Source organism: Saccopteryx bilineata, chromosome 2 (assembly GCF_036850765.1).
Source record: "Saccopteryx bilineata isolate mSacBil1 chromosome 2, mSacBil1_pri_phased_curated, whole genome shotgun sequence".
Classification (NCBI taxonomy): Eukaryota; Metazoa; Chordata; class Mammalia; order Chiroptera; family Emballonuridae; genus Saccopteryx; species Saccopteryx bilineata.
This window is the reverse complement of record NC_089491.1, coordinates 377771414-377788874: the sequence shown is the minus strand read 5'-3', so window position 1 is coordinate 377788874 and position 17461 is coordinate 377771414. Positions and strand designations below refer to the sequence as shown.

Genomic DNA, 17461 nt, shown 5'->3' with positions numbered 1-17461 from the left:
TATACCCCAAAAACTCAGAAACATTGATACGTAAAGACACATGCAGCCCCATGTTTATTGCAGCATTGTTCACAGTGGCCAGGACATGGAAACAACGAAAAAGCCCGTCAATAGATGACTGGATAAAGAAGATGTGGCACATATACACTATGGAATACTACTCAGTCATAAGAAATGATGACATCGGAACATTTACAGCAAAATGGTGGGATCTAGATAACATGATACGAAGCGAAATAAGTAAATCAGAAAAAACCAGGAACTGCATTATTCCATACGTAGGTGGGACATAAAAGTGAAACTAAGAGACATTGATAAGAGTGTGGTGGTTACGGGGGGGAGGGGGGAATGGGAGAGGGAAAGGGGTAGGGGGAGGGGCACAAAGAAAACAAGATAGAAGGTGACAGAGGACAATCTGACTTTGGGTGACGGGTATGCATCATAATTGAACGACAAGATACCCTGGTCTTGTTATCTTTGAATATATGTATCCTGATTTATTGATGTCACCCCATTAAAAAAATAAAATTATTTAATAAAAAAAAAAAAAAAGAAAAAAAAATGCTTCTGAAACCTTAAATCAGTGTAGTTTGATTGTAGTTAAAGACAAAATTCAAACATTCTGTCCTATTAACATTGTTACTGATTCACAATATGTAGAACATACAATTAAACTTATAGAAACTGTTTATATTTCAAATAATAGTTTTAGATTGCACAAATTGTTTCAAGAAGACCTGTGGTGGCGCAGTGGATAAAGCGTCAACCTGGAATGCTGAGGTCGCCGGTTCAAAACCCTGGCCTTGCCTGGACAAATTGTTTCAAGAGTTACAACTTTTATTGTAGGAATGAAATTTGCCTATCTATATAACTCACATTTGTTCTCATACAGCTTTACCAGAACCTATGTCTACTACAGATAATGAAGTTGATCAATTACTCATTAGAGGCCCTGGCTGGTTGGCTCAGCGGTAGAGCGTCGGCCTGGCGTGCGGGGGACCCGGGTTCAATTCCTGGACAGGGCACATAGGAGAAGCGCCCATTTGTTTCTCCACCCCCCGCCCCCCCCTCCTTCCTCTCTGTCTCTCTCTTCCCCTCCCGCAGCCAAGGCTCCATTGGAGCAAAGATGGCCCAGGCACTGGGGATGGCTCCTTGGCCTCTGCCCCAGGCGCTAGAGTGGCTCTGGTTGTGGCAGAGCGACGCCCCGGAGGGGCAGAGCATCGCCCCCTGGTGGGCAGAGCATCGCCCCTGGTGGGCGTGCCGGGTGGATCCCGGTCGGGCGCATGAGGGAGTCTGTCTGACTGTCTCTCCCCGTTTCCAGCTTCAGAAAAATACAAAAAAAAAAAAATTACTCATTAGATCAATAAAAATAGCTACTAAGTTTTATACAAAGACTCATACAAATAAAAAAGATTTAATGCAAAAAATTAAAATAACCTGGTGAGAAGCTTGGAATATTGTTAGAAACTGTCCTCAGTATAGTATTATAAATGCTCCTCCATTACCGAGAGGCATGAATCCTAGAGGGCAACACAGTAATAACCTGTAGCAAATAGATATTGCTCATATTTCTTCTTTAAAAAAAACTATCTTATGTACGGTTTTATTAATATTTATTCTTCCTTTCGATAGGCCACACCTTTGCCTAGAGAAAAGGCTAATTGTGTCATTCAACATCTTATTGAAACTTTTAATGTTATAGGCATTCCTAAAGGAATTAAAACTGACAATAGTCCTGCCTATACATCTACTAAATTTCAACAATTCTTAGCATTTCAGAATATTAAACATACTACTAGAATTCCATATAATCCGCAAGAACAAGCAATTATTGAATGCAGTAATTGCATTCTGAAAAATATGATACTTAAACAAAAGGGGGGAGAAGAAAAAAGATTATTCCCTAGAATTATGTTACACAAAGCTTTATTTACTTTAAATTTCTTAAATACAGGAGAAGATAATTTGACTGCTGCAGACATTAGACGAAAAGTAACAGTTCTAAGATTAATCAACCTATACATTATAAAAGTGAGTTGAATCAAGCCCTGGCCGGTTGGCTCAGTGGTAGAGTGTCGGCCTGGCATGCGGGGGACCCGGGTTCGATTCCCGGCCAGGGCACATAGGAGAAGCACCCATTTGCTTCTCCACCCCCACCCCCTCCTTCCTCTCTGTCTCTCTCTTCCTCTCCCGCAGCCAAGGCTCCACTGGAGCAAGGATGGCCCGGGCGCTGGGGATGGCTCCTTGGCCTCTGCCCCAGGCGCTAGAGTGGCTCTGGTCGTGGCAGAGCGTCGCCCCTGGTGGGCGTGCCAGGTGGATCCCGGTCGGGCGCATGCAGGAGTCTGTCTGACTGTCTCTCCCCATTTCCAGCTTCAGAAAAATACAAAAAACAAAACAAAACAAAAGTGAGTTGAATCAATAGGTGCCTAGTGTAGTGCAACATTGGGGAAGAGGGTTTGCTTGTGTCATTGCAGAATCCGGTGAAGTCCTTTGGTGTCCTGCTCGCAGAATTAAACTAACAACATGAATAAGAACAATAGATTCTTTCCATATTCACCCATTGCTGAGATGGAAGAACTGAATTTCAAAAGAAGAATCTTAAAGGTGCTACTGCTTGGTATTGAAAAGACTAAAATACCAAGTTGGGTTCAACTTAAAAAGCTGATCTTTTTTTTTTTTTTTTTTTTTTTTTGTATTTTTCTGAAGCTGGAAACGGGGAGAGACAGTCAGACAGACTCCCGCATGCGCCCGACTGGGATCCACCCGGCACACCCACCATGGGGCGATGCTCTGCCCATCCTGGGCGTCGCTATGTTGCGACCAGAGCCACTCTAGCGCCTGAGGCAGAGGCCACAGAGCCATCCCCAGCGCCCGGGCCATCTTTGCTCCAATGGAGCCTTGGCTGCAGGAGGGGAAGAGAGAGACAGAGAGGAAAGCGCTGCGGAGGGGTGGAGAAGCAAATAGGTGCTTCTCCTGTGTGCCCTGGCTGGGAATTGAACCCGGGTCCTCCGCACGCTAGGCCGACACTCTACTGCTGAGCCAACCGGCCAGGGCTAAAAAGCTGATCTTTAATGGTAAAAATATGCTACAAGCTACTAGAAAAAAAATGCTACTAACCTGTTTTTAGCAATGATTGCCTTGATAACAATTCCGGTAAGTAGAGCTGAAAATTTTAGTTATTAGGCATATGTTCCTAATCCTCCATTAAGTAGAGCTATTCATTAGGAAAATAGTGCATTTCCTATTTTTGTTAATGACTCTAATTGGCTTCTAGGACCTTTTAATGATAGAGGTCCCTTAGCACCTTCGAAAGAAGGCATAAACTTAGAAAATCATACAACAGGAGTTGAGGAATTACCTATATGTATAAGACATGAGCCACATTGTTTAAAAATAAAAGCTCAAGCTTGGCTCTCTATTGTCAAAAATAACAGTAAAGGAGAAGGAAAAAAATGTTTGTTACAAGAATACAGATTTAAAAGTAATACATCTGTACATAAAACATCATAAATTAAAACCCTCATAGCTCTGCCCAAGTTAAAGGGCAGGGTGCTGATTTAAGGTAGCATAAGAACAATGGTTTAATTACAGCTGGTGATCAAAGTAATCATACTATCATATAGCATAGAGAAGGATGTCACCTCAAGCTCCTCATATAAAATTTGGTCCTATACAATATCATTTGTGGAAAGTAGCCATGGCACTTAAACATATGTCACTGTAGAAAGGAAAAATCTAGAAAAATTATCCTTCTAATCATATTATGTTAATCTTTAAGAAGAATGAAACACATTTCATATCTGCTTATGTTAGATTGCTTTATATATTTGTTATAGGTGAAACCAAATAGACAGCTGAAAATTATTCAATAACTTGCAATAAGTGTGCTTTTTATACATGTATTAACTCTTCTATTCTTTTTAATAAAATAGTCAAAGTCTTTACATTTTAAGAACCTGAACAGGAGTCTAGATTCCAGTACAGATGCATCGGATGTGGCAGGGTTCCCCTTCCATGATGCTGTTACAACATCTTATTAAGTCCTTGGAGCAAACCAAGAGACTGGTTGGACTAATTATCACCATCATTATAGGACTAATAGCTGTAACCACCGTGGCTGCTATATCTGGAGTTGGATTACATCAAAGTATTCAGACTGTGGACTTTGTGCAAAAATGGCATGAAGATTCTGAACAACTGTGGACTTCTCAATAACGTATAAATAGTAGCATTAATACTAAAGTTAATGATTTAGAACAGACTATGATTGTGTTGAGATCAAATTGTTAGCCTGCAAAGACAAATTAAGCTAAGATGTGATTAGAATGTAACTACTTTTTGTGTTACCCTTATTTCTTAAAATCGTACTTATTTCCATTAGGAAAATGTTAGAAAGCATTTGTTAAATCATGTTAATGTAACTAAAAAAATTATTAAATTACAAAGACATATTCATGAAGCTTTTCAAAGAAAATTAGAAATTCTAACATGTCAACCTATATTGAAGGGATTAATGGATAATTTATCGCAGTTAAATCCTATTGAATATATTAAAGAATTTTGGGGATCCACTGTAAGACTTCTTATAATAATATTAATTATTTTATATGTAGTCTGTCAACAAATCAAAGCAAGAGAAATAAGGGATGAATGACAGAAGGCTGTGTTTTCTGTGGTACTTCATAACATTCAGCATAAACAAAAAGGGGGAAATGTAGTGGAATAATCCATTGCATGACCTTGGATGGGAACACAGCCAACAAGAAAAGAACGTTTTGCCAAGAGAATTGTTTTGTGACTTGAAGGCGGGTCACTGAAACAGGTCTATGTGACTGAAGGCAGTTGCTGGGCTTTTCTCAGTAAAACATTCTCATAAGATTTCTGTACTAGGGGTGAGGAAGGAGAGGGAGGGGGTGAGAGGAGGGTAGGGGCATAAAGAAAACCAGATAGAAGGTGACAGAGGACGATTTGACTTTGAGTGAGGGGTATGCAGCATAATCAAAGGTCAAAATAATCTGGAGATGTTTTCTCGGAACATATGTACCCTGATTTATCAATGTCACTGCATTAAAATTAATAAAAATAAGATTAAAAAAAAAAGATTTCTGTACTTTCCAAGGTTATCATCCCTTAAGATAAGGAGAGGAATGTTATGGGATCCATAGAAGCAATAGCAATTAATGCCTTCAATATTATGTTGTTACTAAGCTATCTTGCAGGTGCACTCCATGTATCTTTACGTAAAAGTTACACTTTAAGTAAAAGTTACTTATGCCAATTTCTCAGTAAACAAGCTTTTTGAAGTCTTGTGAATAAAATTAGGACACAGTGCGAACTTGGGGCCATTTGCCTGAGCGAGCGGTGGTCCTTTGCTAGTCCTTGATCATTTCGTCTGCTGATATCTCTCTCTGCGCCCCCGACTCACAACACTTAGTTGTTCATTGATTGCTTTCCCATATGTGCCTTTACTGCGGGCCTTCAGCAGACCGAGTAACCCCTTGCTCGAGCCAGTGACCTTGGGCTCAAGCCAGTGAGCTTTTGCTCAAACCAGATGAGCCCGCACTTAAGCTGGCGACCTTGTGGTCTCGAACCTGGGTCTTCCGCATCCCAGTCTGACGCTCTTCCACTGCACAACCGCCTGATCAGGCGAGAAGAGTTTTTTTAAACAATGCACAAAAAGTAAAAACTAGAAAGAAAACAATGAATTAATTTTACTATACTAAAAGATAAAACTTTCATATAACAAAAGATCCCAGAAGCAAAATCGAAAGACAAGTCATGGGCTGATGAAAGGTCAGGATCTAGAACTTCATACAATACAGTGTGATAACTTTTATGAAAAGTTCAAAAATGCATAGAGCCAAAATACAAAAAAAAAAAAAAATTAAATTAAAAATAAAAAAAATGCATAGAGCCACACTGTATGCATTGTGTGTGTGTGTGTGTTTGTGTATAAGAATGGGAACCTGCACATTAAACGTACAAAAGCAGGGAAAAGAAAGATACATGTGACTGTGGTTGCTGAAGGCAGGGAGGGGAAATGATTGTGGAGATTTCCATCGGGACTGTAACACTTTACCTTTAAACAAAATACCCAAATTATTTTTTTATGAATTTTCTTGTGCTTATTTCATTTATTTTTGAGATAGATAGCTATGTTAAACAAGTATTTAAATTGTTGTCTATGATATTTATTGCTATTTTAAATAATTTAATTTAGATTTTGAATAGAATTATTTGGATAGAATAGATTATATTTTGAATATGCAGGTAATATATTGATTTCAGTGAGAGAGGAAGTGAGAAAGAAAGGCAGGAATAGCAAGCTGCTTCTGCATGTGTCCCGATGAGGATCAAACCAGCAACCTCTGTGCTTTGGGACAATTCTCTAACCAACTGAGCTACCCGGTCATGTGGTAATATATATATATTTTTAAATGCCAAGTGGTTCAAAATTCTAAATATATAGAAAGTAACACCATGACAATACTTTTTCCCACTCCTGTCCCAACTACTTGGTTTCCTGCCAGGAAGCAACCAATATTATTACAAATTTCTTGTTTATTTTTCTATAATAAGCAATTATGGAAGTATATTCTCCCCCTCCTTTTTTTTCTTTTACATAAGTGATAGCTTACTCATCACTCTCTTCTGTACCTTGATTACCTGTTGGAAAGCATTTGGTATAATTTAAAAAACCCTAACTCTTCTAGCCCTGGATGGTTGGCTCAGTGGATAGAGCCAGCATATGGACATCTTGGGTTCAATTCCCGGCCAGGGCACACAGGAGAAGCAACCATCTGCTTTTTGCACCCTTCCTCTCCCCCTTCTCTCTCTCTCTCTCTGCCCCTTCTGTAGCCAGTAGCTTGATTGGTTCAAGAGTCAGCCCTAGGCACTGAGGGTAGCTCAGTTGTTCCAGTGCATCAACCTCAGGCACTGAGGATAGCTCGAGTGTTTTGAGCATTGGCTCCTAATGGGGGTTGCTGGGTGAATCATGGTGGGGGTGCCTGTGGTAGTCTGTCTCACTATCTCCCCTCCTCTCACTTATAAACAAACAAACAAACAAAACCCTAACCCTCCTGCTTCCCTCTTCCTTTCTTCTGAATGCCACTATCAGGCAATTCACTATACAGCTGGACCACTCTTGTGTTAACCAGTGCATCCCTGTTTTAAGGTTTTTGTCATTGCAAACAATGTTTTAATAAATAATCTCAACATGACCTGTGGTGGCGCAGTGGATAAAGTGTCAACCTGGAAATGCTGAGGTCGCCGGTTCGAACCCCTGGGCTTGCCTGGTCAAGGCACATATGGCAGTTGATGCTTTCAGCTCCTCCCCACCTTCTATCTCTGTCTCTCTCTCTTCTCTCTCTCTTCTCTCTCTCCCTTTCTCTCTCTTCTCTAAAATGAATTTAAAAAAATTTTTAAAATAAATAAATAAATAATCTCAAACCAATATTATTTCACAAGGATGTAATATTGTGATGTATGTAGGATCATTTTTAGACATAGAATTTCTGGCCCAAACAGTATACACCTTTAAAATGTTGACAGATATTGCCAGTTGCCTCCAGAAATGTGCCCGCTTACATTCCCACCAGCAGTTTATAAGAATAGCTGTCTTCGCCTGACCAGGCGGTGGTGCAGTGGATGGAGCATCGGACTGGGATGCAAAGGACCCAGGTTCGAGACCCCGAGGTCGCCAGCTTGAGTGTAGGCTCATCTGGTTTGACCAAAAGCCCACCAGCATGAACCCAAGGTTGCTGGCTCCAGCAAGGGGCTACTTGGTCTGCTGAAGGCCCGCGGTCAAGGCACATATGAGAAAGCAATCAATGAACAACTAAGGTATTGCAACGCGCAATGAAAAACTAATGGTTGGCCCTGGCTGGTTGGCTCAGCGGTAGAGCGTCGGCCTGGCGTGCAGAAGTCCCAGGTTCGATTCCTGGCCAGGGCACACAGGAGAGGCGCCCACTTGCTTCTCCACCCCTCCCCCTCTCCTTCCTCTCTGTCTCTCTCTTCCCCTCCCGCAGCGAGGCTCCATTGGAGCAAAGATGGCCCGGGCGCTGGGGATGGCTCTGTGGCCTCTGCCTCAGGCGCTAGACTGGCTCTGGATGCAACAGAGCGACGCCCCAGAGGGGCAGAGCATCGCCCCCTGGTGGGCATGCCGGGTGGATCCCGGTTGGGCGCATGCGGGAGTCTGTCTGACTACCTCCCCATTTCCAGCTTCGGAAAAATGAAAAAAAAAAACAAAACAAAACAACTAATGGTTGATGCTTCTCATCTCTCTCCGTTCCTGTCTCTCTGACTCACTGTAAAACAAACAAACAAACAAACAAACAAAAATGGCTGTTTTCCAAGTGTTGGAGAGGTTGTGGAGGAAAAGGAACCCTCACTCACTGCTGGTGGGAATGTAAACTGGTACAGCCATTATGGAAGACGGTATGGCGGTTCCTTGAAAAATTAAAAATTGACCCAGCAATCCCTCTACTGGGTATCTACCTGGACAACTTGAAAACATCTGTATGCAAAGACACATGCACCCCCATGTCCATCACAGCATTATTCACAGTGGCCAAGACATGGAGACAAAGTGTCCCTCGATAGAGGACTGTATAAAGAAATTGTGGTACATATATACAATGGAATACTACTTAGCCATAAGAAATCATGAAATATTGTCATTTGTGACAACACGGATGGACCTGGAGAACATTATGATAAGCATAATAAGTAAATCAGGAAAAGCTAACAACTATATGATTTCACACATAGGTGGAATATGAAACTGAGACCCATGGACATAAACAAAAGTGAAGTGATTCCCAGAGGGAGAGGGTGGAAGGGAAGGGACTAAAGAGAGCCAGATATATGGTGATGAAAAATGATTTAACTTTGAGTGATGGGCACACAACATAATGAATAGTTCAAATGCTATAGAGAGGTATACCTGAAACCTGTGTATTCCTATAGGCCAATATCACCCCATTAAATTAATTCTAAATAATTTTAAAACAGAATGTCTGTTTTCCCACTCCTTTTTTTTTTCCCTTAAGTGAGAAGCAGGGAGGCAGAGAGACAGACTCCCACATGCACCCGCCTGGGATCCACCCGGCATGCCCACCAGGGGGCGATGCTCTGCCCCTCTGAGCCATTGCTCTGCTGCAACTTGAGCCATTCTAGCATCTGAGGCTGAGGCCATGGAGCCATCCTCAGCAGCAGGAGCCAACTTGCTCCAACTGAGCCATGACTGCAGAAGGGGAAAAGATAGAGAAAAGGGAAAGAGGGAGGAGTGGAGAAGCAGCCATCTGTGTTCCCTGACCAGAAATCAAACCCAGGACATCCACACACTGGTCCAATGCTCTACCACTGAGTCAACCAGCCAGGACTTCCCCACTCCTTGTCAAGTACTTTTTGATATAAATGTAGTGTTCACTTGCACTTTTCTTAATGTGATCCTGAGCATATATTTTAATGACTAAAAGTCTTGCCAAATTTAATTTTTTGTGATTTGTGCATTTTCCACTGGCTTATTAGGTGTTCTTTACTTACTGACTCACAGGTGCTCTAAGTAAACTTAGAGCTCTAAGTAAACTTAGACCTTTGACTTTAATATGGTTGAAGATATTTTTCCCCAACTTGTTCTCTCTCTCTCTCTTTTTTTTTTTTTTTTGACAGAGACAGAGAGTCAGAAAGAGGGACAGACAGACAGGAAGGGAGAGAGATGAAAAGCATCAGTTTTTCGTTGTGGCACCTTAGTTGTTCATTGACTGCTTTCTCATATGCGCCTTGACTGTGGGGCTACAACAGGCTGAATGACCCCTTGCTCAAGCCAGCGACCTTGGGTCCAAGCTGGTGAGCTTTGCTCAAACCAGATGAGCCCGCGCTCAAGCTGGTGACCTCGGGGTCTTGAACCCAGGTCCTCTGCATCTCAGTCCGACACTCTATCAACTGTGCCACCGCCTGGTCAGACCCATGTGATTTCTTGAGTAATCCATCTTTCCCCCCTTTAATTTGAAAAGTTACCTTTGTCACAAGGTAAAATCCCAAGTGTCTATCTAAAATTCCAATTTGATTCCATTGATTAATCTATTCATGCTCCAATACCATTCTGTTTTTTTATTACTATTACTTATTAAAATGTTTCCATTCATTGGGTCTTTTTCAAAATAAGCACAACCATATAATAGATTAAATATAATTAAGTGATATCAGGGCAGTGCATCCTAGAATTGTTTTCCTTCAAACAAAGCTTGCTGTCAGGAACACATCAGAGCTGTTTATCGCTCTCAACCTCCACCTCAGGGATCTGAGTCTCACCAAAGCTCTACAGGACACCAACATGCAGCCCCAGGGGCAAGGGCCTTACCTGGTCCAGGGTCATATAACTTGGGTATGACAGGATGGCGGATGGTCACTGGAAACTTGGCTACTGAGGAGTCAGACTTCAGAGTCACTGGGGGGAGAAATAAGACAGGGGTGGGCAGCACCGTGTCTGGGTCCCTCTCCACGCCACCCCAGGGAGACCCATGCAATGCGGAAGTGAAGGTTTGACGGACTATGTCCTGGCCTGGATGAGATGAAGGAACTAATGGAGCTTACGGCATTCTGGCTCCTGGCTTACTGTGTGTCCCTGGGGCAACCTGTTGAGTGCCTCCTCAACTCACATTTCTTGCCCTTGAGAGACTCTGGTCAGGTGGAGAGGGTGTGGAGTCAGAGGGTCTGGATTACATTTGACTTTGCCACTTATTATCTGAAATGCCTCAGTCTCCTCCACCTACAAAACCGGGATAGCAGTGCTTGCCCTCTTTTATCTCACCAGGTCATTTTGTGAAAGGAGATGTCTGAAAACCTGAAGGTGGAGAAAACTCGCTCTTTAATATGTGCTCATGGGACATGTGTCCCATGTTTCATTTCTTATTGTTGGTGCCTGCGAATGCATTCTGTGTAGCTTGTCAAAAGAGAAAGATTGACTTGAATTCATCTGGAAAGAAACTGGGCTGCCCTGAGGATGTCCGGAATTGTTCTCATGGAATTATTAGGGTGGGGGTCAGGGGGGTCAACTGGGAAGGCAGAGTCAAAGCCACTGTCCTTTGGACTGGGAGTTCGCCACATCCTCCTTCCCTGCTAATACCCAGGACAATAAATGGATGCGTAGACTGGCTCTCATCTCTACTGCAGCTGAAGTCTTCAGCTTTGAGAACTACAGGGAATAGGGAACAGAACTACAAGGTTTCCAGGTGCACAGCACGAATAATCTGTGCTCACAGAGAGAAGAGCAGATATTTCACCTGTCCTTCCCTCGAGTCATTTCTGTAGGGTCAATGGCAATGTGCAGATAGTACTGGGTACAGTAATTTGGAAGTGAATCGTCTAGGGTTAGAAACAGAAGCAAGGCAAGCATCTCAAATGCAGGCAGGATTCTTGGAGGAGGAAGACTTTGAGGTGCCCAGTAGTGTTTTCCGTCTCCCTAGGCATTTTGCCATCCAGGGACAGGTTCTCACCCACATCCACTCTGTGGTGCTGGTACACCGTACTGGTGTAGGTCACGTGCTGGAGGATGAAATTCAAAAGCTTCCGGTCTCTGGTTGAAATGGTCAGCTGCTTCTGGCCTCTGCCCTTCACCACACTGTCTGGGACATCAGCAAGGGTGTTAAGTGTCCCCAGAGAAGCCATCAGAGTGACCTAGGGTGGGTGCAATCCAAAGAGACTAAATCCAAGAAAAGGCACATCATACCCAATACGGCCAGCAGAGGGCAGAGCATATTAGGGTGAGAAAAGGAGCGTCATGGGTGCTCTGGTGGCTAGAGTCTGCAAGGGGTCTCCGCTCTAGTCACAGCAAAGAGAAACCTGAGGCCTGGTGCGTTCAAGGGCAGTTTCTTTCCCCTTCTTATCACTTGGCTTGCAGGATTTCTTCTTACTTCCACTGGCTACTCCTTTTGACTTTAGTTTGCCAACTCCTCCTCCTCTACAGACCTCCAAATGGAGTTTTTCAGGGCTTTCTTATTCTAATATCTTCTTTTCTTTTTTTTTTTTAAATTTTAAAAAAATTTTTGTATTTTCTGAAGTTGGAAATGGGGAGGCAGTCAGATAGACTCCCACATGCGCCCAACTGGGATCCACCCGGCATGCCCACCAGGGGGCGATGCTCTGCCCATCTGGGGCGTCACTCTGTTGCATCCAGAGCCATTTCTAGTGCCTGAGGCAGAGGCCACAGAGCCATCCTCAGCACCCGGGCCATCTTTGCTCCAATGGAGCCTTGGCTGCAGGAAGGGAAGAGAGAGACAGAGAGGAAGGAGAGGAGGAGGGGGGGAGAAGCAGATGGGCGCTTCTCCTGTGTGCCCTGGCCGGGAATCGAACCCGGGACTCCTGCACGCCAGGCCAATGCTCTACCACTGAGCCAACTGGCCAGGGCCTTCTAATATCTTCTTGCTAAAAGATTTCATCTGTTACCAGGGCTTTAACTATCTACGTGCTGATGGTATGAGAATCTTTGCCTGCAGCTTATCTCTTTCTGAGATCCAGCCACCTGGTGGGTTGCCCTGCTAGGAAGTCTCACAAGCAAATCAAACAGATATCTTCAAAATCAAACTATTGCTGTTTCTTTTTTCTGTTTTTCTTTTCTTTTTTAGTGAGAGAGAAAGAGGGACCCACAGACAGAAAGGGAGAGAGATGAGAAGCATCAACACGTAGTTGGAGCACCTTAGTTGTTCACTGATTACTTTCTCATTTGTGCCTTGATGGGGGGGGGGGGCTACAGCAAAGCCAGTGAGCCCTTGCTCAAGCCAGTGACCCCGTACTCAAGCTGGTGAGCCCACGCCCAAGCCAGATGAGCCCATGCTCAAGCCGGCAACCTCGGGGTTTGGAACCTGGGTCCTCAGCATCCCAGGCCAATGCTCTGTCCACCGTACCACTACCTGATCAGGCTGCTATTTCTCTATAAGCCTGTTTTGCAGACTCTCCCTAGTTCTCCCTGCCTCCTGAATGGCACCTTCATCCTCTCAACTGCTCCTGTCCCCATGTGGAAGTCCTTGCTGTTCCGCCCTTTCCCTCACACCACAAGCCAATCTACTGAGTCCTGTCAGTTCTACTTCCAAAATGGAGCTGGAATTGGTCCACTGCTCTGCATCCCCGTTGTTACTCCCTAATGCTCCCCTCTTCTCTGGCCTCCATGTCTTCTGCACTGGCCAGTTATCTTCATGAAAAGTGGATTAGATTATGTCACTCTTGTTGAAAACACTTTAGTCAATGGGCATTTTCTGAGCTCTACATTACTGTCACTGGAAAAAGAGTTGTGAATAAGAGAGGCAATATGATAGTGCACATAGGTCATTCAGGCACATGGAAGTGCTGTGAAGAGGACAGCAGAATACTGAGAAAGTGACCCAAGTGGGTGGCTTTGCTGGGGCTGGGAGCAGAGGAGGTCTCGGGAGGGTAGAGCAGCTTTGCTCACTTATCACCCATTTCAACCTCGGTTTAGTATGCACAGGTGAGAAAACTAAAACTCGATTTCCCAGGCTCCTTTAAGTTAGGGTTCTTGATGTGATTTATGTCCCACCAGTTAGATATACTGGCAGAAGACCTTGATTGGAGCTCTGTTGGGTAGAGAAGGCAGGGCAGGCACAGGGCGTCCCTGCACGAGGAGCGAAGGCTGTGGCAGCAGAAGCAGCCACCATGGTGGCTCAGCGCTTTGGCATGGTCTTGGAAGTCCCCCCTGGAACTCCAGCCATGCCTGTGGCCAGAAAAATTGTCCCTCCCATAGGCACCCTTCCCCATTCCCCCCACCTCACACTCTTGTCTGATATTTTATCTGAATTTAATCTCCATCAAAATCTGAGACCAGCCAGACCAGGCGGTGGCGCAGTGGACGGAGCGTTGAACTGGGATGTGGAGGACACAAGTTTGAGACCCCAAGGTCGCCAGCTTGAGCACGGGCTCATCTGGTTTGAGCAAAGCTCACCAGCTTGGACCCAAGGTCGCTGGCTTGAGCAAGGGGTTACTCAGTCTGCTGTAGCCCCATGGTCAAGGAACATATGAGAAAGCAATCAATGAACAACTAAAGTGCCACAACGAAAAATTGATGCTTCTCATCTCTCTCCCTTCCTGTCTGTCTATCCCTCTTGCTGACTCTCTCTCTGTCTTCATCAAAAAAAAATAAAAAAATCTGAGACTAGCCACCACTAGAGAGAAGAGGATGAGCAGTGAGCCAAGGATAGGATGCCATGTATAATACAAAAGGACTGGGAAGGGGACTCTTACCTCATAGATGGGGGCATTGGGTCCATCAAACTGGAGACCTGGAGGACACAGGGAAAAGGACAAAAAACAAACAAACAAAAAAACACCATCTGAGAGGATTCCAAGGGCTCTCTAAGGCCCACACCTTCCTAACTGACTCCATATCCTTCCAGAGTCCCTTCAAGTGTCCCCTCCTATCCAGGGTTTGCTGACACACTCCCCTCTCTCCAGGGTTCTGCTTTCCGTGGTCCTACCAGTGGTTCTAAAACCTCTGGTGATTACCCTTGGCTTTGAATGGGTGCTATGAATTAACCCAGTCCCTTCCAGGTAGCTCTTTTACTGCAGGGAAAGAAGCAATGGGGACATAAAGAATCATCCTTATATGAAGCACCTGGAGCAGTCCGATTCAGCAAGACAGGAAGTAGAATAGTGGTTGCCAGAGGCAGAGGAGGGGAGGTAATGTTAAATAGGCACAGAGTTCCAGCTGGGAAGATGAAAAGGTCCTAGAGACAGATGGTGGTGATGGTTGCAGAACGATGTGAATGTACTTAATGCAATAGACCTATACACTAAATATAGTTAAAAAGTCAATTTTGTTACGTACACTTTACTACAATAAAAAATGAATCATCCAGATTCTCCCCATTGATTTGAGAGGAAGGAAGGAAGGAAGGAGAGAGACAGACAGAAAGAAGGGAGAGAGAGAGGAAGAAGCATTAACTTATTCCACTTAGTTGTTCCATTTATTTGTGTGCTCATTGGCTGCTTCTCAGATATGCCCTGACCTGGGATTGAACCTGGAACCTTGTAGCACTAGGACAACACTCTATTTACTGAGCCACCCGGTCAGGGCTCTCATTTTTAAATGACTATTCAAAGCCGCTAACAATTAACTCCAAATGTATTACTTTAGCATTTATCTCTGCTCTTATAATATGACTAACTCAAGTTCTAGTTTAAGCATATCCTCCGTATGTAGCCCTAGATAACTTACTAAATTCATCTGTGAAATTGTCATAATAATATTTATCTCACAGGGCTGTGATGTTAAACTAGAAGAGTGTGGCCTGACCTGTGGTGGCACAGTGGATAAAGTGTCAACCTGGAAATGCTGAGGTTGCTGGTTCAAAACCCTGGGCTTGCCTGGTCAAGGCACATATGGGAGTTGATGCTTCTTGCTCCTCCCCCCCCCCTCTCTAATGAATAAATAAAATAGAAGAGTGTGTAAAAATCCCTTATGGAAAGGAGGTTTTATTCTTTGTTTTTTTGTTTGTTTGTTTCTGAGCAAGGGCATGCTCAGCACAGGCTTCTTAATTGTTTAAAAATGAAATAAATGTTTCATTTCTAGAAAACAGTGTCGCTTGTGTCTCAGCCAGAGCACCCTCATGATCAGCTCTTTCTCCAGAATGGGGACGTAGGAAGCCCTGTGGGTACTCAGAGAGCCAGGACCAGCATGGATACTTCCTTCCTCGGGTCTGATGGGGGCCCCCTGCATACCCTAACTCCCCCTGTGTCAGGGAGGACTGGGGGCACCAGTGCAGACCCAGCCCCAAAGGGGAGCCAAGTATTTATTCACCATGGATCAGCCCAGGCCCTCATGCCTAAGAGTTTAATCAACATGAACATTCCACTCCCTGGAGATGGGCTCATGCTTTGGCTGCTCCCGTGATGCTGTAGGACACCAAGAAGTCAATTATATCCTAAGATTCCTCAGGGAGACACACAGATACCTGTCCTCTTCTGTGTTATCTCATAGCCCCAGGGGAGTCACAGCTACTCAGGGTGATCTCCAGTGGTGGAAACCGTGACACTAACATCAAATGAAATCATGTCAAACTTCCTGCCTTGTGCTGGGTACAGAGCAGGCACTCAATGAATGACTGTTCCCTTCTGTTCCTTCCTTTTGCTAAGGAAGGAATAGGAAAGTTGCCCAGCCCTCTCAGGATGGGGATGCACCTACCTGGGATGGGAATTGTATGCAGGGGCATCACCTCCACACCATGGACAGGGTACCCAAAGGGGAGGTTGGGCGGAGCCAGCAGGGGCGGTGGGCGGGGCAGCCCTTCTCTGCAGGGAAACAGAACAGTTAGCATCTGCCATGATGCCCCTCCCAGTTCTTTTCTTTTAATTTTTATTTATTCATTTTAGTGAGAGAGGAAGGAGGGGGAGAGACAGAGAGACAGAGAATGACAAAGAGAGAAGAGACAGGAACATCGAGCTGGAGCCGGTCCTGTATGTGCCCTACCCGGGAATCGAACTGGCAACCTCTGTGCTTCAGGAGGATGCTCTAACTAACAGAGCTATCTGGCCTGGCAGAGCTCTAGTTAGTTCTTAAAGTGGGTCTGTGCCCAAAACCTTGTGCTGCCAATGGAGAGAGATGGAAAGTAGATCGTCCCCATCTCCCCTCCATCTCCACCCCTCCCCTTATTCCCAGCCTCTAATTCCACAAAGGATTGAGGCTGTTTACAACAATGCACGTAAAAAATAAAACTCATGGCCTTGGCCAATTAGCTCAGTCATTAAGAGCGTCATCTGGAAACAACCAAGGTTGCCGGTTCCTTCCCCAGTCAGGGCTCACACCGGAAGCAACCAATGAAGGCATGACTGAAGGGAACAACAAATGAATGTTTCCCCTCCCCCTCTCCTCTCTCTCTCTTTCTCTCTGTCTCTCTAAATATCAATCAATCAATCAATCAATCAAACCCTGGCCAGATAGTTCAGTTGGAGTCGGTTGGGGGTCTTCCCAGCGCAGAGGGCGCCAGGTTGATTCCCTGGTCAGGGCACATCCAGGAGCAGCTTGATGTTCCCATTGCGCGCTCTCTCTCTCTCTCTCTCTCTCTCTCTCCTTCTCTCTCTCACTCTCTCTCTCTTTCGATCTCTCTAAAAAATTTATAAATAGAAATCATGACCAGAAAAAAGAAGAACCAAAACAATCAGATCACACTGGCCAATGCAGCTGCAATAGTTGAATGCCGAAGCCACACGTATACTGCTTAGTAGCCAGGGTATAAAATGATTCTCTGAGAGAAAGGAGATCAGACTCCTGAAAGTAAGTAACTTTTCCTGGTTCTGAACTAAAAATAAAATATATCACAGGAGTGATTGTTATCTCTGCATTTTCAGAGCAAACATAGTGACAATTTTCAGATGGTTTTGTTGTTGTTACAACAACCTTCAGTCAAAGGCAAAAGCATAACACAATCTAGTGAGATTTGTTCTTTGAGAGAAG

At 44.3% G+C, this 17461-nt stretch overlaps 1 protein-coding gene across 6 annotated transcripts in view; it reads right to left on the bottom strand.

The window, feature by feature from the left end:
- B4GALNT2 (beta-1,4-N-acetyl-galactosaminyltransferase 2 (SID blood group)) overlaps positions 1 to 17461 on the bottom strand; it is a 62886-nt gene that overhangs the window by 29832 nt on the left and 15593 nt on the right. For all 6 annotated transcript variants that reach the window (XM_066263878.1, XM_066263880.1, XM_066263875.1 and 3 more), the window contains exons 4-7: positions 16193 to 16299; positions 14254 to 14291; positions 11499 to 11679; positions 10364 to 10450 (exon numbers count right to left, since the gene is read on the bottom strand). In XM_066263878.1, the coding sequence (XP_066119975.1) occupies positions 10364 to 10450; positions 11499 to 11679; positions 14254 to 14291; positions 16193 to 16299 (413 nt within the window). The remainder of the gene's footprint in view (positions 1 to 10363; positions 10451 to 11498; positions 11680 to 14253; positions 14292 to 16192; positions 16300 to 17461) is intronic.